We start from the raw sequence: 22,913 nt of genomic DNA, 5'->3' as shown, positions 1-22,913 counted from the left end.
CAACTCTTCAAGCTCCTGCCCTGGCGTTTGAAGTCATTCACATGCCATGCGGCCCGAGCTCTGAGCTTGGGTTTTTTTCCCCCTGAAGCTGAGTTAAGGAGCGTGGGGGCGAGGAAAGCTGTCTAAAGAGAGATGAAAGGCTAAAAAACAACCAGCTTACATCTGAGCTGCCTGTAATAGCGAGGTGTTACTGGAGCGTCCGCGGGTTTCTGTCCTCGAGCTGCTGACTCACTGGCAGCTCTGAAACCAGGCTTGCACTCCACAGTTCACGCTAGCAGGAGAACCGCCTGCCGTCTCCCAGTCAGCAAGACGGCCTGCGAGAGAGCTGAGAGAGCCTATTGATGTTTATTATCTCCACACCGTCACCGTTATTTAAAGCCCTTATCTCTGTGTTCAGCTGAATCACTGCGGGCCAAGAAAAACTCTGCCAACCTCTTTCTCTTCCCAATTAAACAAAATCCCCCATTGCCACGCAACCACTGCAGCGCGGTTGCCAGCAGAGAAATGACAAGCCAATACTCGAAAAAATAAATACTGGCAATTGTTGCTAGCTATTATGGGCATAGGAGCATTGGAGCAGTATCTGCCAAGTATAAAATCAGCTTAAGAGACACAGGTCCCTGTTCTGAAGACACCAACTGATGCATTTCTCCTTCTGTATACTGATAAGAAAGCTAGGCAAACATTTTGGAGGAATCTTTCAGAGTGCTAACTCAGGAGTCTCTTACAGACAAGTTCAGTTTTTCTATTTAGCCCCTGAGTGCCTTGGTTCTGCTCAGTGCAGGTTGGGCCCAACAGGTGTGGGAATGCTGGTTGCTTTCTGGGTTGTGTCATTAGCCTGGTTTCCTTTAAGGGACAGTCCCAGCAATGGGGGGTGGTGAATAGCTACTGACATCTTTACATTTTTCAACTCCACCACAGAGAAATGTACAAGGGAGCCCCTAGCCCCCCCCACACAGATAAAGTTTAAGTACGCAATACGTGTGATCCCCTGTAAGATTAGGGGACCGATTGCTCCCATGTGGATTGAAAAAATTATCTGTGTAGGGGGCAGGACTAGGATCAATTTTAATCACAGTTACACTGCACCAGAAAAATGTTGCCCAAGTCTGACAAGTCTCAGATTAACCCTGGTGAAAATTCCTTCAGCAATGTGAAACTCCAGAACAGCTCTGGTTTCCCTCTATGCAGATCTTTCATGTAGCTCCGTCTTTCTCAGATAGCGTGGTTGCCATTGCTTGCCAAGTCTCACAATGAAAGTGCTGAAAATCCACACTAATCCACTATTTAGTGCTAGCAGCAACATGGAAAGTAATTTCTATGATGCAGTGGAAATACTGGCACTGGTGTGCTATTGTATAGCCCAGAGGCTTCAAGCCAGAAGATTGTGTGCTCCTGCGGACCTCTCACTCTAAATCTAACTAGATTGTAAAATCATCATTTTCAAAGAGCAGATCTGCCGTGCTGTGATCAGTGTATGGTGGATTTGTTGACCTGCGGGTTATCATTAATAGCAGCATTATTGAAAAATTGCTTACAAACATGCTGTTGGATTGTGTGCCTATAAATTAATGTCCTCGTTGAGAAAATGGAAGCCCCAACTAAGAAAGGTTGAAAAGCCCTGGTCGGCCTTGTGAAAGTGAGCAGGACGATGGTACGTGCTAATGTACGTGCTGGGATTTTCACACCCCCAGTCAGTTTGGGTCATTCTCCCTATCTCTTGCATTCTCAGCTCTAAGTACCAACATACTGTAAGTACTGGATCTTCATGCTCCCCTGGATTGGTAGTTAAGACTTTTTTAGAGTTGCTGAAACCAATAATTCAGATAAATGGGCAGTCAGTAAACTGAATAGATATATAATGTACAATACCCTCCAGATTTATTTATCCTCCTGGTGAAATAGAACAAAAAATCATTATATAACAACAATATTTACTAGCTGGATAGCGTATCCAGCTGACAGAGAAATTTAAAAAATGTTACATTGTAACATACTTTTGTGTGCTTCATCTGCCAACATAGTCAATGACCATTTACATGCAGTCTTCAGAGAGCTGACTTTAACCATGATGATGTTGATGGTACCGAATGCCTTTTATGTGTTACCTCCTCTTATACTCTTAGACATCTCTGAAGTCCCATTGCACTTCTAAACAGCCGAATGATATTGTAGGTTTATTTTTGTCAACTTTTCTTCAACGGAAATAAATGTGACCATAGTGTTTTCTAGATTTCTCGTTTTCTACAGTTATTTATGACAAATATGAATTTGCTCCAGCACGGTGGTGCAGGGGTTAGGATTGCTGCGTTGCGGTGCTGGGGCACTGGGTTCGATTCTATCTGTGTGGAGTTTGCATGTTCTCCCCGTGTTCATGTGGGTTTCCTCCAGTTGCTCTGGTTTCCTCTTGCAGTCCAAAGACATGCTGGTACAGTAGGTTAATTGGCTTCTGAGAAAATTGGCCCTGGTGTGAATGTGTGCCCTGAAATGGACTGGTGTCCCGTCCAGCGTGTACCCCACCTTGCAGCTGTTGCCTGCCATAGGCTCTGGCTCCCCCGCGATCCAGTCTTTGATATAGTCATTAGAAAATGGGTGGATGACTATATGGTACAGTACATCAGTACATACTTAGGTTATTTGTTCCTTTTTTAAGGGTATGAATAAATCTGGAGGGAGCCACATAGTTTAAAACCATCTTTATTCTTACACTTAATACATTGGTGAACAGCATTTGCAGAAGTGAAGGGATGCCCATACTTTACTGAGAATGTACCTGTGATTGGGCTAGGAGAAGGGCTTGCACCAAACTTTCACACACCAGGCTAATCAAAGAACATTGTGCCTACAGATGCAACCCATTACAGGAATGTTGTGGCAACGCAAATTGATCAAAGACAAAAGATCAAAGGCACAAATTGAGATTACCCAGTAGAAAGCAAGAAAAAATCAGGTGTTTGGCTGTGGAGTGTTTTCTGGTGAGAGGGAGTGAGAGAAAGGGTGCAGGGCTATGCAGCAAAGGAAAATGAAAGAAAGAGCAGGTGAGAAGGACCTCCAAACGAAGGGAGATCTGGGGTGGAGCTGTGAAAAACTGAAATCTGTAACTGAATGGAGAGCTTCACAAAGTAAAGTCACTTGGGCTTCCGGTGTCCTTGTGGAATAAGAGTCCTGGATTCCCTGAGAGAGAGAATGCTGACAGAAAGGTCAGTGTGATCATGGGCAGGAGAAGTGAGATGGGGGACTGCTGGCCTGGAGAGCTCTTTGATCCCCACCACTCTGATGCGTTTCCTGAAATGGTCAGCCTGTCTTCCTATTTCGGCAGTGCTAATGGAAATCAATGTAATGAACTACATTGGTCGGTGGGCGATCATGAAATGACCAGAAACACCATGTGCTGTATATGCTTGCTGCTGACTCTACTATGTATCTGCATGGATTTTATATTGGTTATATATTTGCAGAGATATTTGTAGTGTGAAAACATTGTTTACAATATTGTCACGGGCTAAATACGACGTGAACACAATGCTTCTGTAATGTTCACTTGTCAGTTTGGGAGTCTCGGGGCAAGCTTCTTTACTAAGGTGTGTAAAAAAACCCGTAGTTACATAAAATCATATAAGTATGTCTACCATGGCTGTAACATTGTGTCTATAGCTGTTACAGCTATAGATAGCTGACAAACCCAAACTGCACCATTCCAGGGACACTGTAAACAGTTTGCTCAAATATAACATAACCGTACCACAATCTTCCAGCCTCATTTGGACATGCTGTAACAACATTTAGTGGCAGCTGGGACAGTAACAGTACAGAGAGGAGGCAAATGACTGATGTGTACTGATAACCTGATGCCCAATCAATTTATCATATTCTGATCCCGATGTAAGTGGAGAGGTATTTTTCCACATTACTACTGTGATAACAGTCAGACGCTGGAGGCCACATTGTATGGTATTAACGTGCTCTCTCCCACTGACCTGTATTCCCCTGGGAATATCGCAGCATAGAAAATCTAATTTCCTACAGACACCTGCCCTGATGCCCCCCTCCCCCAATCTCTGCATCCATCTCCTAGGCTATTGCCTGGAACACGAAAGTTGACAGCTTCCACTCACCGACTCTGAGCGGGGCCAGTGCAGTGTGACCTGATTGTACCATCTGAAGAGAGAGAGGGGGAGCTAGAGAGAAAAAAACACAGAGAGAGACACAGGGCAAGAGAGAGTGATGGGAGGAGAAACAGGGAGGATAATGGAAAGAGGGGAGATGATGAACAAAAAGTGCTTTTTTGCCTTGCTCTATCAGTATTCCCTGCTGTTTTACCAGGCTCCAACATCACTACCCTAGACTGTGGTACTGCCAATTCTTTACCATAGTAAAACAAATAAAGGTGTAATCATGATGTGTCATAGTGTTACAACAATCTAGCACAGTACCAGAGCAAAACGTGGTGACTGTAAGAGGCAGAGCAATCCCTGGTTCAAGTACCAATTTCCTATACAGGTTTACTAGGGCACAGCCTGGAAGAACAGCCCTGCAGAGCTCAGACGTGGACATTCTCACAGGTCCATGGTGTTTTGGGAAACACACGCTTATTGTTTCTTCGCTGACAGGTAATGAGCCTGCCTGGCGAACTCCCAGTGACCCCAAGAGAGAGGGAGAGGGCAGGGTGTGCCTCTCAGTGGAAACCACCAGCACGATGACACGCAGGCCTCACTCAGAATCTACCGGGACAGAAGGAAAAAGCATTAGCAAACATTAGTCCTTCCAGTTTGAGCCACAGAATGGAACAAGTTGGAAAGTACCACATCCTGCCAAGGCGGAAATTTTGTCCTCGGAGGGTCTGAGCCGCCACCCCTCCTCTTTGTAAACCCGATGGCAGTCTCAGTTGACCACAGGAAAAGCCGCCATTGACCGTTGATCCTGGATCCTGCCGGGGTGGGAGCGTTGGACATCAACTACAGAGTCCTGTGCTTCTAAAATGACGTATTCTAGACACATTATCTACACACGCTTGTGTTTCATGAAGACCTCATGAGAGAGGGGGATACAGCATTCCATAATTTAAAGAAGGTGTGCTTCCCAGGAAAGTTTAGTCAATTATTTGTTTTATACCACATCAGATGACAATGCCTGAACGGGTTAAGTACCCAGCCATTAGAAAGAGCTGAGATCTGGCACTGGCACTGTCTCTGCCCCGGGAAGCAGGGGCAGTGCCAACAAGGGTGAGATGCCAATGTCTAAGTGTCTCCATCTCGTTTTCTCGTTTCTCTCGCTTCGCGGTTAATTGGCTTAAGGGGGATAAATCATTTGCAGCTCCGGCTGTCATTCCCATCGCCTCTTCCTATCCTAATCCCCTAATCTGTTAAATCCCCTTCTCTGCTGCCGCGCCAACCTGCATGCACCAGGCCTGCTCGAACCCCTGTGCTGCCTGCCTGTGTCCTGGTTCTCTTGTTGTGTTGCAGTGGCTGGGGGAATGTTGAATCAGTGGGGCAGACAAGAAGGCATGACCAGGGATGATAGGGTGTTTCTTTACCTTTTGGCTCTGGAATCTTTTGAGCTGATGCAGCTGGATTTAATCTGTCTGGCGTAAATCTCCGTTAGCATGACCCCTAAGCACATGTGAACACTCAGATAGACACACTGCCACTAGGGCATGAACAGTTACATACAGAATTACACAGTGCAGTAAACACATTAGATGGGCAGTTTGCCAACCTCTTGTGTACAGTCGGAAATCAGTCCCACAGTGCATTTGTCTGTTTTGTTTGTATATCTAGGTGAATGTGGGTTTGCCTTTCTGTCTGTCCAGCCCAAACCCTGAGATGACCCCTGTGACCCTATATCATTCCCAGGGTGACCTGCAGCAGCTGTGCTACCTGCTGGAGCGCTATGTGCTGGCTGGGATCCGGGAGCATGGACACTTCCTGTATCGGAGTGTTGTGAAGGACCGTGCTGCTCGCTTGCACGTCATCTGGCTCCGCCTGCTATACACGAACATGCCTCCGCAGGTAACCAAGGCTGCACTCCCCATCGCACTCACTGCACTCACTGTCTGACAGACTGACTGACTGCACTGCCCATCACACTCACTGACAGACTGCACTGCCCATCACACACACTGACTGACAGACTGACAGACTGCACTGCCCATCACACACACTGACTGACAGACTGACAGACTGCACTGCCCATCACACTCACTGACAGACTGACAGACTGCACTGCCCATCACACTCCCTGACTGATAGACTGACAGACTTGCACTGCCCATCACACTCACTGACAGACTGACAGACTGCACTGCCCATCACACTCCCTGACTGATAGACTGACAGACTTGCACTGCCCATCACACTGACTGACAGACTGACAGACTCTACTGTCCATCACACTCACTTACTGACTGACTGACTGACAGACTGACAGACTGCACTGCCCATCACACTCACTGACAGACTGACAGACTGCACTGCCCATCACACTCACTGACAGACTGACAGACTGCACTGCCCATCACACTCCCTGACTGACAGACTGACAGACTGACAGACTGCACTGTCCATCACACTGACTGACAGACTGACAGACTGCACTGCCCATCACACACACTGACTGACTGACAGACTCTACTGTCCATCACACTCCCTGACTGACAGACTGACAGACTGACAGACTGCACTGCCCATCACACTCACTGACAGACTGACAGACTGCACTGCCCATCACACTCCCTGACTGACAGACTGACAGACTGACAGACTGCACTGTCCATCACACTGACTGACAGACTGACAGACTGCACTGCCCATCACACACACTGACTGACTGACAGACTCTACTGTCCATCACACTCACTGACAGATGCACTGCCCATCACACTCAGTGTCTGAGACACTGACTGCATTGCCCAACACACCCACAAACAGGTGGAGACGCTAAGTTAGCACAACCAAAATCAGTACGTTTTTTTTCCCGATAGGTGGAAAGGGGGCACAGCAGAGTGCAGTTCTCTAGACATCAGCATCCAAAATATTAAATTCTGTTGACTTGCAGGTCTTTTGGGGTTCATTATGGTCTACCTATGAAAGGAAAAGCGCAAACGAGCACTGACAGAGCCACTGTATATTGGAGAGACCCAGCCCTGCGTAATTGGGGGCAGGGGGTCACTGACAGACCTGTTAATGTGCTGAATATGTTAAAGCTCAAAACACCGGAGCCACAGTGCTGCCAGCCTTTGCCTCACAGTCACACTGCCTTCAATTTGTTTTCATTAAGGGAGAGTAATGTAATGTTGTCCTGCCCCAGGCACTGTGTAATGAGAAGGATTATTAAATGATATTATAGCCATGGCCACTGACATACAGGCTATCCTGAGAGATACAGAGATAGAGGAGAGGTGGAGGGTGATGGAGATACTGGTGGAGAGATGGGGAAACAGAAAGAGAGATGGAACTACAGCGAAAGAGATGGAGATTCAGAGGGAGAGATGGAGATGTAAATGGAGAAGGAGAGAGAACTTGTGTGTTACATTTTACAGCAGTTGGTGCTGTGGGAAAGAACCTGGTGAAGGGTCAGAGAAAGGTAGGGAAAAGAAAAGAGAGGTACAGAAAGAGGGAGAGAGTGAAAGACAGTTGCCCAGGCTGTGGTACTTAGAGGCTAGAGCTCTCTATACACAGCTTCTGTGCAAACTGGATATGAGACTGAACAGCAAATGTAGGTTATAGGGAGAGCTTGAATTAGCTCAGGCCTTCAGGGACATAAAGAGAAGGAGGGATAGAGGGAGAGAAAAGTATGTGAAAATTAAGTTTGCAGTGGGTACCTTGTTTGTATCTTCCATTGGATTTATAGTACCGTGGCTTTCACTGGCCAGGTCCAGTGGTGCTGGTCCTCACCAGCTTGTGGACATTTTAAATCTCTGTTGTTCTGTGTGGTTTCTTACCTCTGTGCTGCCAACTGGTCCCCGATTAGGTGGACTCTTTGAGACAGAAAAGGCCTTGCTGGACGTTGTCTCTGAATCACTCTGAATCCATTTTTTGTCTACCAAAGCTTCCACTGATTGGATGGACTGCACAGCTAATCTGTTATTGTTCCTGACTTCTTGCTAAGAATTTGTGTTAATTAGAGGGATGTGTTAATTTATAGAGGCCAAAGGCAAGCTCATAATACTGATGACTCCTAAATAATGGCAATTTAATTACAGAAATAATGCAAATACAAAATATTCAAAATTGCTTTTCATTTGTGTTTAATTTAACAATATTCTAATGCTGCTTTGTGATAATTAAGGGACCATTTCAGCTTTCAAACAATTAATGTCTTGTCTTATGTGTTTATTTGTTTAACTGCAGAGGCATGGTAAAAAATCTATCCTGTCTCAAAGTGCACAGCTGGTCTGGGGCCAGTTGGCAGTGTGCTATGTACTGTACTATGTGACTGCTTGACTCTGGGAGGCAGTTCCACAGGAGAAGATCACAGCAGCTGAAGGCTCCAGCCCAGGCTGGCTTAAGGCTGTGCCTTAGATGAGCCAAGGAATACGTATTTTGGGAACTTAGGTAATGATTAAGAACATACAGAATACATACTGTAGATCCTGAACATAAGAAGGCTCCAGTCCATGAAGGACTTCAGAAGGACTATTTGTAGCTGCTTTAAGATCTATTCAAAATGTCATTGAAACCAATATAGAGGGACCTGCACACTTTGGAGTAGTAGAGAATCATATGGTACACAATACAGCCCTGTACTGTGCCATTCTGTGCTGTGCAGTACTGAACTGTGCTTTTCTATACTGTACTGTGCTGTAGTATACTGTACTTTACAGTAATGCCTTGTAGTATACCATACTATACTGTATTATGCTGTGCTCTGTAACTGCTTGACATTGCTGCTTGTTGTGCAGCTCTGCCGCCAATAAACAGCAGATGTTCCAGATGATGGATCCCTGCTTGCAGCAGATTCTCAATGCGGCTCACAGCTGTATGTTGTGTGAGCCTGGGCTGTGCCAACACACAGCTGGGCACCGTGTCAGAGAGTCAGGGCAGGAGAGGCCGAAGCTGGGAAAGGGATCAAACCAAGTGAAGCACTGCGCCTGTGTTCACCGCACATTTGCTGCAAAATGGACGATGCAGTTCAGACTTTACTGCGCCTTTTATCCAAATGCCACGATCTGGAAATAAAACCAGTTATATACAGTAGATGGTTTTATCCAACTGGTTTAAATTTGAACTTGGGGTTTTGTCTGTGTGTTTTGCATAATTATTTCTTTGACATTAAAATGGCCAGTTGTTTTTTTTTCTTGCTACCCCTTCAATTTTGAATTGACATTTTTTTGGGAAATGTGGAATCATCAATTATTTTTCTTTTGATACTCTTCCAATGTGAAGCTGCCAGCTGTCAATCAGCTCGGCTGTGCTCTGCGCGCCTCACAGCAGCACCCTGCAGAGCACCGGTCTGCCCTCCCTGCGGAGCTCCTGTCAAGACATCTGACCCAGTTCATCCTGCACCTTGCCTGTGGGAGCAGAATCTGCACCTCCAGCAAGAGCCTCGGGCCACCTGGGGGCAAGATCTCCGCTTTCTTAATCAACATGGCTGCAAGCAGCATCCCTCTCATTTACAGAGCACAGACAAGATCTGTATGCATCTGCCCAACAGGACACTTGTCCGGCCGGTCTCCAAATGAGTGCCTTTACTCAGAACCTCCGTTTCCATAATTATTTAACTGCTGTTTAAGATAAAGAAGGGTCAGCTTAAGAAATCTGAGCCTGAACCTCTCCAGACGAGAACAGCATGCCTGGATACCTGTGGTGAGAACATGTCTGGGTATAAAAGGAGAAGGTTTTGATCTGCATTTTAATACCACAAAAACATAACAGAAACAAGCTATGTAATTAGAATAATTAGTCATACTGCAGGTGCTTTTATCTTAAAGTGACTCAGACAAAAGAAATAGGGGTTGAACTGGAATCAGCAGAGATGCCGACCAGCTCTGAAAAATGGAGCACAGGGAAGTCAGGGTGTGTCGCATAGAGAGTCCGTGGCACAGCCAGGGACTTGAACTAGAAACCCCTCATGTAAGAAGCCCTTTGCCCTAACCACTCAAGCCCAAAGCTTTGCCCAGCGCTGTACAAGTCAGGCCAGATGTGCAAATCCTGGCAGGTGCTCCAGTACTGGCTCAGTGTGGGAGGAGCCTGAATACCTGTTTAGTCTGAATGCTAATTCAACATCACTGTCTGTCATTGTCCCCCCCACCCCCTCTTACCTTCGCTCCCATTCCTACCCCAATTTATCAGGAGAGGCTGTTGACAATCTCCCAATATCCCATTAACCCCTATACACACAGCCTTATTAATGACTTCATGATTATCATCATCTCTCATCAGTCATCTCTCCCTCTCTGCTGAGACCTCTCAGCTCTGTATGCTCTCATCCCTGCCTGCATTTTTTTGCCAGTTGCACAAGCGCAATTGGATCACTAAAACTATCACCGTCATTAGGACAATCCAACAGATCGGAATTATGACTTCTGTAAAGTGTTTGGGGACACTTTCTCAGACCTTGTGTACAGACATGGCCATAAAAAGAGTATACTTCACATGCAGACAACAACAAGCAGGAACCAGATAAGCCAGCAACACTACAGATTCTGGTATAGCTCGTGTTTGTGTTCATTCCAAGTTCATTACTGAGAATAAGTTTCTAACATCTCTGGGCTCTGACCTACATATGAGATGTAAAACACAGGTCCTAACCAATAGCAGCTACTGATACAGTATTTGGTTCCTAATGTCTGTGTCTCATTCTGGCTGTTTCTCTGTGATAAATGATGTCTTAAATCTTTAAGTCATCCACTACTAAAGACCCATACAAATGTTAGATGTGTGCAATCAAAGATTAGTTTTAAGCTGTCGGTCAGTTAAAGAAACCCAGAAAAATCATTATTCTTGACTAGCAAAGCTGGGGACCCCTATTCCATCTACTCTTTACCAGAAAGCTGATTATTACTAAATTATCATTAGCTGACTATTTTCATCAAATCAATTAGCGTCTAGCTCCTAAATGTATGGTGGCTCTGAATGGCCTCCTGTTGCTTGCTGCTGTTTTTATGGTAAAAGTAACAATCTGAAGGCTCTCTCACCAGTACCAGCCTCATGGTGGGACTACACTGTGAACTGGATGTTTGGTCTGTCATAGGGCACACACAGTTTAGGCACGCCAGTTAAATTACCAGCATGTTTTTGGAAAGTGGAAGGAAATTGCAGCACCTCACATAAAAGTATCCAGTCATGGGAATAACATGCAAACTCCACTCAGAAGGCACCTTGTCCAGAATCTAACCCAGGACTCAAGAGTTGTAAGGCAGCAGTACTAACTAGTTCCTAATTGTGCCACTTGAGACCTCAGCTGTAATCTCTAAATTATCTTTTAAATTATTACCTTTTCAAAGTAACCCCCCCCCAAAAAAATACACATCCCTCAAAAAATGCAAGGGGGAAATAGCACTGTACCAAGGGCAGGTGTGGCAAGCTAGCTGTGTGTCTGCTCCTGTGAGTGTTTCATCAGTTCAGTTTTCTTTGTGAAGTCAGGGCTGGTATCACATTACTGAGCACATGCTGATACAGCACAACCTCCCCTCCTCCACAGAGACACTTGGCTCACCGCAGTGCTCAGAAAACTGCAAAACCCGATAAGCTGCAAAACAGGAGATGTACATACATTAAAATAATAAGCCAAAGGGTGAGAATGCATTCAGCAGGCATCGCTGGGGTTATGAGTGCAAAAAAGCAATAAAGCACAATTCATTCTCGGCACACAAAAGACTGCTGTACATCACTGAGTGTCTTTGCACAGAAAAAAATCTGCCGTGTCCCCACTGAGAATTTTAAATGCAGGCAAGGCATCCTTCTGTACGCAGAGGGCCCACGGAGACATTTCTAGTCTTGTCAAAGGAAATCCTTTATTTAACGGGGCTAATGCGGCCAGCACAGTGAAAGCACGTCTCTGAAAGAGAGGACAGTGGGCATTTTTTGAACGTCATGTTCTGATTTCCAATTTCAGCTCCCACAAAGGACCTGTTTGACTGCCCACTGCTGTACAAGTGCACAACGCAGTTCTTAAATGTGAAAAATGCATTCTCTTTCCGCACACACACACTTTGTGCGCTCCTCCGCTCCAAGAGGCAGGAATTCTAATGGGCACTGACAGGCAGAGAGACAGAGCTGCGTGTGTATGAGTTTGTGTCTGTCGGCGAGCGAGAGGCGGGGGGTCATCGCGGGGCAGCATAGCGGAATGTGCCGCCGCAGGAGGGTTACTTAATGAGAATTAAAACGTTTTTCTCGATTGAATAATTTAGCACTTCTGTTAATAGCATTTTTATTAAGTGCACTCCGGGTCGTTCTCGGGTGAAACACTTTCAGGAGCGTTTCTGGTTTCTTCACCCACAAAGGTAGCGAAATTGTTCACAGGTGCAAACACAACTGGAAGAGCAAGAACAAGAAAGCACCTGAGCCAAATGTTTCTCCAGACCCAACAACTGAGGAACAGCCAGGATCTTCAGTCATACTGTACATCAGTGCAAATCACAGCTTTCCAGCCAGTCATGGACTTCCCAATCCCTTTGACTGCACTGCCAATCCCTGGGCTGGACACTGATCTCTGTGCATGGGAGTGTGGGAGGGAGCAGGGCGTCAGCGCGGTGTGAATGAGGCTCTGTGCGCAACAGGAAGCAGCCGGGCTCTACGCCTCCATCCACAGACTGAGGGCCTTTCATAGTCCAGCTCACATCTACCCAGGGCAGATAATCAGAGTGATTCTGCATGAGCTCGAGTCTCGCTGCCTAGAGAATTACCGCCAAAACACACCATTTCTAATTGCCACTGGAGCAAATAGGAAGGGACGTATAACCACATGAGCAGAAGCAACCTCTGTGCCTACTTGTAAAATCATTTACTGAATCTCCTGTACTAGTTCATTCTGCAGTTCCTTACATTGCTGTTCACACACGGATTAGGCAAGTGAAAGTTCACAAATTTTGCTGTATCTTATTGTATCAGTGCTTACTGATTCTGGTATAAGCAGTTTGTATGGGCTGAAATGACAAATAATCAAGATGATTGTCCAGGATTTTAGCTTTACAGTACAATTCAATTCTAATTCTAAAAGAATGAATATGCATAGTTAACTAGGGACAATATACCTGTAGGCGCAGAAAATAAAGCAAAAATGTATTTTGAGCGTTTCAATCATTTAAAAAAGCATGTAAGTTTGGAGATTTTGAACGTGCTCAACTGGGAGGGAGAAAACAAGAATAAAAATGCTTTGAAAGTTGTCCTGCAGCTGGAGATATTTGGACCTGAGTATCTTATTCAATACTTTTGTGGAAAATATAGTTGAAATGGTGTATTCATTTCCATGGGCATGCACAGGCACACTCTTCATATCGCCATAGCCTGCAGCCTTGCACTGCCCCCCAGTACAGACTCTGCCCAGGCAATGCAAGTCTCCTGCAGCAACTCCCATTCATCCTGGTTTGTATGTGCTACCACCATGGGACCAGTGCGCTTAGAGGAGTATAGTATACCACTATGTGACCTGACAGGGGTGTGTGCATCACCTAGGCAGAAGGTGGAGCCTGTTGCTGCAAGCCAAGTCAGTCTGTGCTGGCATCCCTGCTGTATCCCCCTGGGCATGGTGACCAGGCATCATCACATGCAGGGTCTCTGCCTTCTGTCCCTGCCTTTGCTTCCTGTTTTCTGTAAGCTGTTGTCACCTGTTCTTCCAGAAAAGCAGGCTGATTCTCTGTATAAAGTTAAAGATAACATCTAGCTGGTTTTGCATAGCTGTGATTAAAAAATCACTTTTGTGTGTTTTTTGTCAATCCTGATCACAGTTGGATAATGATAGTATAGAACACCATATAGGTGCCTTCATTAGTTGATCCACTCTGGAGTTTGAACAGTAGGCATATTTGAATTAAATATTGATCTGTGTGTGAAGTTAGAATTATTGTTGGCATTGTTTCCATGTGAAATTGACAGAATAAACAGGGAATGTGGTACAGTAAGTCCCCATATCCAGCTGACTTGCGCAGGAATGGTATCGGTTTGAGTCAGATCTGTTCCTTTTTCTCCTGAGAAGACGCTTGACACTCAGCCTGAGACTCTTGCCAGCTCTGCGAGAGAAACGCTCAGCCCCAGAGGAAAGATTAGCATTCAGATACAGGACAGAAAGGAAATAATTGAACATTGTGAAACAGTAATGGCCTTGGTGCTGTGTTAATGAACAGGGGCTTCAGCAATAAACAGGGCAGGGTCACACAGAGTTTAAACATGGTACAATTTTAATTTTCTCTCTGTACTGGAAGTTTGCAAGCTAGCAACACTTAAGGGTTTCAAGCCGCTGTATTAGAAAAACAATGTAAAGCTTTTAGTAGATGTAGGCACACTCTAGACCTCCCAGTGAGATATAACCACACACAAACACATACAAGCATGCAAGCATATACAAACATGCACATACACGTGTGGGAACTGTGTTCCTAAACTCAGTCTTCTCCATGTAAAATTATTCATCTAACTGAAATTATCAAAAAGAGAGCTTCAAAGGAGCCACAGCTAGCACTTTTTAAATCTTTAATGCTTTTGCAGAGCTTTACAAGGTCAGAATATTTGCAAGAACAAATTTGCAGTGATCAAAAACCTTAATCTTGACAATGAAGTGGGAGAGGAGAGAACACACATATGCATTACCAACACACACAAACTCTGGACCTCCCATCCAGATGTACACACACACACGGAGCAGCTGAACACACACACGCAACGCATCCGACTGTCAACACAGCTGTGAGAGAATGAGGGGGCATACACAGCACAGCTCAGCCAATCACCCGCCCTGCTGCCAGGAATAGGTTAATTAGTGTGCTCGCACACAGACTGACAGACTGACTCAGGAGCAGACAGAGAGACAGACTAACACAGGACTACCAGAATGCCCTACCAGACAGAGAGACAGACAGACTGATATTGAGCAGACAAAGAGGTGTACTGATTGACAACAGGGGAAGACAGAGCCAGAAACTGAAACACATGAATAGTCAGAGACAGAGACTATCAGTGGCAGACAGACTGACACAGAGGCAGCAAATGACAGATTGTAGGGACACATATTATATCCTTCTTAAAATCAATCTTAAAATTCACCTTGTACACCAGATGATGTGTAGGGCCAGTGCCAAGCTTAGCCCAGATTTTGTGGAGATCTTTAATTTGATTTCTACATCATTCATCTTAAATTTAACAGTGACAAATTACAATTATTATCAAGTGGCACATGACAAAGACGCACGAGTTCCAGATTTACCATCTAGCTCTAGGCAGTTAGAAAGAGACTGAGTGTGTTCGGAGCAGTGTGAGAAAGGAGAGACTGAAAAGAGGAGTGAGAGAGACAAGGAATAGCAGGAGATGAGGAGTGAGAGAGTGAGGATGAGAGAGAAGAGAGAGACAACAGGGAGAGGTTGGGTTTTATATAGACGATCAAAGAAGGTGAGAGGAGGTGGGAGTGAGAGAAAGAGGAAGGAGAGAGCAGAGAGCCGCGGGAGAGAGGGAGAGGAAGCGTGATGGGCGAGACAGGGCTGTTGTGTGAGCTGATAAACGCTCAGTTGTTTTTGTTGCTCTTGAACGGGCTCCAGTTGTTGTTTGCACTCCAGCTGTGGGGCATGGTGATATCACAGGTGTGCCAGAGCTTGCCTGGATCTCCTCCAGCCAAAACCACCAACACCTCACACCCAATACACCATTATCTGCTTGTGTAATCCAGAACTATCATCACTTTTACACTGTGGCACCGAAACTGGGAAGTAGCACAGTGGCGCTACGTAGAGTGGAGGAACAAAGAGACACAACTATACTATAGTCATTCTTATTGCTTATTGCTTCTGTCCTTGTCACCAATTGTATTTATTCTAGGCAACAGTTGTTGTAATGAAGGCTCACTCTTCATTTCTAACTTCTGACTCACTTCTGACATCTGGAATGGAATGAGACTGGATGTTCCCTGTGGCCTTTGACAGCTCCAGCTGCTCATTCCTGATTTTGTGCTTTTTCACTCCATCCTGGCACTCTGTGAATTAATTGAACCTATTACTGGTTCTGTCAGAACCAATGAACTACCTCAAGCTGCTAATTGAGGCCAGATATGCTGGGGCACCTCCAGGATCAGGACTGGGCATTCATATTCCAATAAGTGTTTGGTCAGCCAGTAAATAGACAAATCAAGGTAACTGGAGCAGCATCCAGCAGATAAAGGGTTAAGAGAAAGATGCAGGAATGCATTATACAGGCTTTAATTTCCTTGCTGTATGTGCTTCTGTTTCTCCTGTGGAAGTTTTGTTTTTAGTACTGAACTCTATATCTATAAAATGACTCCATTAAAGCTGACCAAAGTAAAGGGAAGGAGTTCTGTTTTCACTTTTTTTATATCAGCATTTCCGCATGTTGACAACTTAATGCACTCTCCTGGCACAATTACCCTTCACTCAGCCTCTGGTAATGAAGTGCCCAGGCCATCAGTGGGAACTGACCGTGAAGCAGACCTGAGCAAGTGGGAAGCCAGGCTGGTCAACCGCCCCCACTGTGGGAGAGACCAGGGGCAGAGAGCACAGAGTGCAGAGAGGCAGGGTGGACAAGTGATTGCTAAGGCTTGAGGAGAGGGCAGCAGTCAGGCATCAATGGGTAGTCTGCCCATGTGTGTAAAGCCTGTAGCTCAAATTTGTGCGTTTGATTGTCTGTATGAGAATGCACATGTGTTCCGTCAGTTCACATATGTAATTGGTTTGTAGTGTGTGCGTGTAATTTATCTTATTATGTATCTTTCATTGCATGTGACTGTGTATTCTGTTGTGTGTATGAGGGAATGTTTGTGTGTGTTCCATCGCGTATGTATTTTTGGATGTCAGAGGTAGTGCCATAGTGATAATCTCCCCCGAGCTTCAGAGGCTGAGCTCTCAGATCTCACATCAAAGTCTGTCATTTTTAGAGACGTCTGCACTTTTCATGTCTGGCTTGAATCCCTGTCACAGTAACAGTCTTCATTTCACACACGGTTCTGAAATTGCTCTGACAGATACCGCCTCACCAGTGTTACACTGTGACAGCTGCTGTCTGGTGCCAGGGAGCGTACCCGTGCCACACAGCCCTGCCATATCAGAACGACCACCCACAACACTCTTGCATCTCATGATGCAAAGAGCAAGCATCTGCATCAGGTCCTGCATGATGCACAAGGCCAAGCCTTATTAGATGCTGCGGTGTTATGCCCGTTCCATTCTGTCCTCTATGCTGTGTCACAGTTGATTTACTCCTTTGACAACTAGTGTAATAAATAATGCTCCTGAAATATGCACGGTTAGATCATGCCTTTGGCAAGAGTAAAGATTGCCTCCTTTACACTCCTCTGTCATGAGATACCGGTACCGCAGCAAATGCCCTGAGAGAATAAAAAAGCCTTTTGCAGCTGTTTCACTGATGCAGTTTCAAGACTAGGAGTTCCCCTTCCTATGCGCAGCAGTGTCTTGAAGTTGTAGAAAAAAATGAAAATTGTCGACAAGTACACAGCTCTGTCACGTTCTGTAAATGTGTGGTTTTGCATCAGTGCAATCACCCCACAACTGCTCTGCCACCAGGAAGGGTACAGGCAGGGCAGACCCTTTGTGCCCATCGTGAGCATCTGATAGTTGAGAACCCTCAAATCTCACCCAGACTTTTCCCGCAGAATCCTGGTAGTTGCCCTCCATAATGGGGTTTGTTTCTGATCCTTCCAGGCTTGTTAAGAAGTGCCTCCTATTTTGTTCTTTGATCCAGAAGTCTAGGAAGTTCAAACACAGGGCTGGCACGCAGGCAGGGTGTGGGTTTTGCGAGGGGGCCTGTCTCTCAACTGTGCTGTCGTAAGTGCAATCTACACTGTAATTAAAATGTGTGTACCAAACACGCTCACCTGGCAGTTCCACCTTCTCGCCCTTGAACGTACTTTTAACCACCCTCCATGGGTAAAGGGCAGAAAAGCACAGCGCAGTCACGGTAAAGTGTTACAGTACTACTGGATGATATGAACTGAGAAAAAAAAGTAAAAACATTACAACTGCATATTCACTGTGCCAATTTCCTTGGCACAATTTTCTAATGGTGTCTGCAAAACTGTTTATTGGCCATGCTCGTTCCTTCTTCTCCTTCAGCTCAAATCGGTGGTGTTGAATTAGCATCTGTGTAGATTAATAGAGTCAGAGAATCCGATGCACATGAGAATATAAAAAAGGTTACATGCCAGAGGGAGCTGCTCGGCTCATCTAGCCCATTGAGCACTTAGTAGTCAGTTGACTAAAGGATCTCATCCAGATATTTCTTGTGAGGCGCCAGAGTATCAGCGTCCACAACTAAGCTGCGCAGCTTGTTCCACACTCCCACAACCCTTTGTGTAAAGAATTGTCTCCTGTTTTTAGTCTTTAAACCATTTCCACTTATTTCCACTTTTGGTTTAGACTTTTTTTCTACTTGAGTCCCAAAGGCAAAAGTGTTTATCTCACAATTTCAGGAAGAAAACTGTATTGTTCCACTGGCCTTAACATGCTTATTTATGTTTGGAACAAGATGCTCAGCCACACTGTTGAAGCTGATACCCTGTCTTTTTTTCAGGAAACTTGCTGACTTGCTTTGATAGTCTTTGTGTTTGCTTGAAATTCTCTACCTGACCAAGGAACATCACTGAGACAAGTGTTATTATTCTGAAATCATGAGAACCACTACTGTTGCACACATACAACAAAAGAGGCCACACAATGTCTTATTTGGCTCGTTAAGGTAACTTTGTGCACTGAACATAATGCAGGTTTGCCACAGCAAGGGGTTTGAATACGTATGCAATTAGGACTTTTCCATTTTTGTTCCATATTCATGATGTATTTGCTTCTTTTTCATTTGGAATTCAGAGTAGGTTGTGTATATAACAAATATGAAGTCCTCATTCAAAGCGTCATGACCGCAAGCATGAAAACAAAAAAATGTGAAAACTGTGCAAAGATCTGAATGCTTTTGCAAGGCAACTTCTATGTCTCTCTGTGTGTGCCTGCCTCTGTGTCCTACAGCTCCAGTATCTGAATGACCAAGAACAACCTGAAGAGAGGAGCTCAGACTGCAAAACCAGGCCAGACGTGGAAGTACTGTAGTGGGGAGCACTAACCCAGCTGCCCCCCACCTGACTGATCCAGCTCGCAGAGCCTCGACCATAATCGGGATAACATCTGGACTAGTATCTTCAGCAACAACAGCTGACCCTGGTATCTCGCCTTGCTTCGGCCTCTAAGACAGAGAATTCCATAATTCCATACTCTCTACCCTGGTCTCCCATTTACCGGAAACCCACTGTGTAGTTTTAATGACAAAACTAGGAAAAGATAACACAGGTGTGGAAAGGTCAAACTCTAGGTTTAATTTTAAATGAATGCTCTTTTATACTTTGAAACAGTTAATTCTGCACTGTCCCATAAAGTGAGCTGTCCTGGTAGAAGAGTCTCTGCCCTGGGATTGCTAACTGTTAGTCAGTCACTGCCTGAGATATGCTTGCTTCTACTGCTTCTACTCCTCTTACCCAGACCCTGGGCTCTCTCTTTGGCCTGGATTCAGACTGTCAGGTTCCAGAGGCCTGGTGACCCTGGCTTGGAGATGCAGGGAGAGCTGGGGTCAATGTCAATTTCAAGGAGACCTGCGCCCCACTTTTCACGTAGACCAGGCTACGCCTTCCCCCAACTGAAGCTCAATAGCCTGTCCCTTCTCTCTTTTCTAACTCACTCCCTCACTTGCTCTCTTCTCTCTCCCTTTTTCATCTTCTTTAGCTTCAATAGTAGTTGATTTGTTGATACTAAAGCTCAAGAACCACTTTGTGCCTTTAACTTGATCTTACCTATGTATATTTCCACTACAGAGAATGAAAAATAAATCATTTTGCTTGTATTTTTTGTCCCGTAGCTCTTTGAGGATGCACAGATGGACAGTTAGTGTTATTTATTAAGAATGGAATGGGACATCTGAAACAGTTGGCTGTAACACTGACAAAGAGTGGCAGAGAGCTCCACGCAAATTGATGCTTGTCCTAGTCTGGACAAAGAGACTGTAATTCACCCACTGGGAGAAACAGATTGATCTGATCTGGTGGAGGACAGAGGTCACCCCCAGAGGTCTGTGCAGCAGAAGCTGCATGTTAGAGGTCCTGTAGTGTGGTGGAGATCAGTGGTGTAGTGGTAACAGAGTGCAGCAGAACAGATTCGCACAAGCAAATTAAAATGATTCATCATCATTTTCCAAAAGCACTCAAAAGAGTTAATAAGTGTGCCAGTAAACTGTGCCAGATGCCCATTCCAATTTTGGTATCCCTTTAAAAGGATAGTTTTAGGTTAAAAAAACAGATCAGTGCAACATTTACAAATGCTGAAGTATCAATATTCTTGATGACAAAGCTACATCTCAGCAAATATTTTTTCAAAACTATTTCCTCACATATTTGGGATCTTGACCATTTATTCACGTTTCTTTACATTTTGGCTGAGTAGATCTTTTAATATTTTGTTTAGGTTTGCGTTTAAATTAATTTGGCTTAAAAGGTGAATCAAATTATTGAGATGAACTGAACTGAAGACTGAGAACTGAAGATAGAGATTGAGAACTGAACTGAAGTAATATACTGTATATGAGAGTAGCTTTATTCTGTTGATTACATTTTCCTTCAGATACATTTTTATCTTTGAGATATCGGATCTTGGTGTGTCAGTTGCATGCAAGTGACAGTCTTTGAAATGTGTAATATCATTATTTGAGAGGCTCCCGATCTGTTCCTCAGGCTGTGACAGGAGATCACATGGCCTGCAGCTCTATTATGATTCCTCTCCCCTCTGCCAGTTGAAAGCTGTTCTAATTCTGGCAGAATCCGAATTTTGGAATCGTATTTCTTATTTAAGGGAAGAGTGTTTCTGTAACCCTGGAGTAGTTCAGGTATTTTAGCAGAAAGTGCATCTTTATTTCTTTTTTACCCTGTTGGAAGTGGGAGCACAGCCTGTCCTCTCTGCGTATGCAGGTCTGCTTCTGTCTGTCATATCCACCGCTAATCGAAAACTCCTCACAAACGGTCTCATCCCAATCAAGCACCGGCTAGAGGCAATCTCCGCAAACACCGCCGGTCCATCCCTTCATTCAATCTGAGCACCTCACTAGTTAACACACCCTCCACTTCCTCCACTTACAAAAGCCTTCTGCTTTTCACTGAACACTGCTCGGTATTGTTAGCTTCTTCGGAACTCCTTGCCTCGCATTATTTACTTCCTCTTGCCTTTTTGGGTACTCGAACCCGGATCTTACCTTTTGACCTTGATCTTGTCTAGCACTTTAGATTTGTCTGCCTTTCTACATTTGAAGAACTTTTGGTATCGATCCTGGAATTCTACATCTCTGCCTAACGTTTTGGATACGTCAGAAATCTCTCCTGACTCGGCTCCCCTACTCCGCAGAGGGTTCCTCACTCAAACAATGCGGCTTGTTACAGTGTCCAGTTCCAATGGCCAGGCTGTGGACACTGAGACTGTCCTCTCTGGGTATCCACGTCTGCCTGTGTCCAGTTCCTATGGCCAGGCTGTGGACACTGAGCCTGTCCTCTCTGGGTATCCAGGTCTGCCTGTTTCCAGTTCCTATGGCCAGGCTGTGGTCACTGAGCCTGTCCTCTCTGGGTATCCAGGTCTGCCTGTGTCCATTTTCTATGGCCAGGCTGTGGTCACTGAGCCTGTCCTCTCTGGGTATCCAGGTCTGCCTGTGTCCATTTTCTATGGCCAGGCTGTGGTCACTGAGCCTGTCCTCTCTGGGTGTCCAGGTCTCTTTCTCCTTGTTGTCTTTCACCCTGTTTATTATCTTTTTAGGACTGGCAGCATTGCAGTTTTTGTTGTGAATGTGTCCCAGTGGGTGAGGTAGTGTTGTTTGCCCGGGCTGGGATTTGTGGTGCTTTAGCAGTGCTGTCCGGAGTCTGGTTGGTGTCGGTGTGGCTCAGGGCAGCGAGCTTCAGGACCAGCTGGCTGAGGGGGTCTCTCTCTTCCTCCCTCTCTCCTGGCTGCAGAGGAGGAGTAAAGTCTTTCCCATCAGAGCCTGCAGGGAATTCTCCACAACAGTGATCCTTTCTTTGAAACAAAAGATTTTTTTTAAAGATACACAATGGCTCCCATGACTGGTTAAATGCCCGATTGATTTCACATGAGATCGGAAATGGAATTGTGGATATCTGACATTGATCTATCAGCTGTTGGGAGTCTGGAACAAGATGCCCATCTGCACTGTTGAATCAACATCCGGGCAGCTGGCTGAGATCCTTGGATCAATACCTACAGTACTAGTGAAGCAAAGGAACACAGCAAATCCAATGGCTTCCTCTGTAATGTTTCTACTCTTAAACAATTGACCTGACATTACTGTTTAACAGAAAAGTTTAAAAGGGGTTGTCTTTCCAGCTACATTTATTTCCTTTTCCCTCCCAAAAGCAATCATAAGAGATGAGCAGAGCATATATACTGAGTGACCGTATATGTAGCTATTATTGTGGCCAACTTTAAAAGTTTTACAGAAGTAGGTGGAGTTTAAAGTAAAAATGAAGTGGGAGCCCATTTTGCACAGGAACCATACATTTTATAAATAGTCCCAACCATGGTCAAACGGCTATCCGGACGGATACTGTCGACTGCGTGTGTGGAAGTGGGGGGTTAGTCACTTCAGCCCCGGGTCAGTGTAGTTTCCGGTAAGAGAATAAGTGTGTGACGGGACAGGGGTCGGGGGAGTGGACCTATTGGGGACGTCATCAGGGGGCGTGTCCAGTGGGGGGAGGGGGCGGGGTGTGAG

General features: G+C 45.2%; 1 protein-coding gene across 2 annotated transcripts in view; it reads left to right on the top strand.

Annotated features, from left to right (window-relative positions):
- LOC148674436 (uncharacterized) overlaps window positions 1-19,997 on the top strand; it is a 95,159-nt gene extending 75,162 nt beyond the window's left edge. The window contains exons 18-20 of one of the 2 annotated variants that reach the window (XR_015935306.1): window positions 5,853-6,008; window positions 19,133-19,324; window positions 19,640-19,997. Coding sequence is in view for 1 of the 2 variants with exons in the window: in XM_088624535.1 (XP_088480661.1) it covers window positions 5,853-6,008; window positions 19,133-19,213 (237 nt within the window). In the remaining variant the exon portion in view is untranslated. Of the gene's footprint in view, window positions 1-5,852; window positions 6,009-19,132 lie in introns of both variants that reach the window. The other variant, XM_088624535.1, reaches the window with a different exon arrangement.
- The last annotated feature ends 2,916 nt before the right edge of the window (window positions 19,998-22,913 follow it).

The sequence above is a fragment of the Lepisosteus platostomus genome, chromosome 3 (assembly GCF_059453375.1).
Source record: "Lepisosteus platostomus isolate fLepPlt1 chromosome 3, fLepPlt1.hap1, whole genome shotgun sequence".
Lineage (NCBI taxonomy): Eukaryota > Metazoa > Chordata > Actinopteri > Semionotiformes > Lepisosteidae > Lepisosteus > Lepisosteus platostomus.
This window is presented reverse-complemented; position numbering and strand designations above follow the sequence as displayed.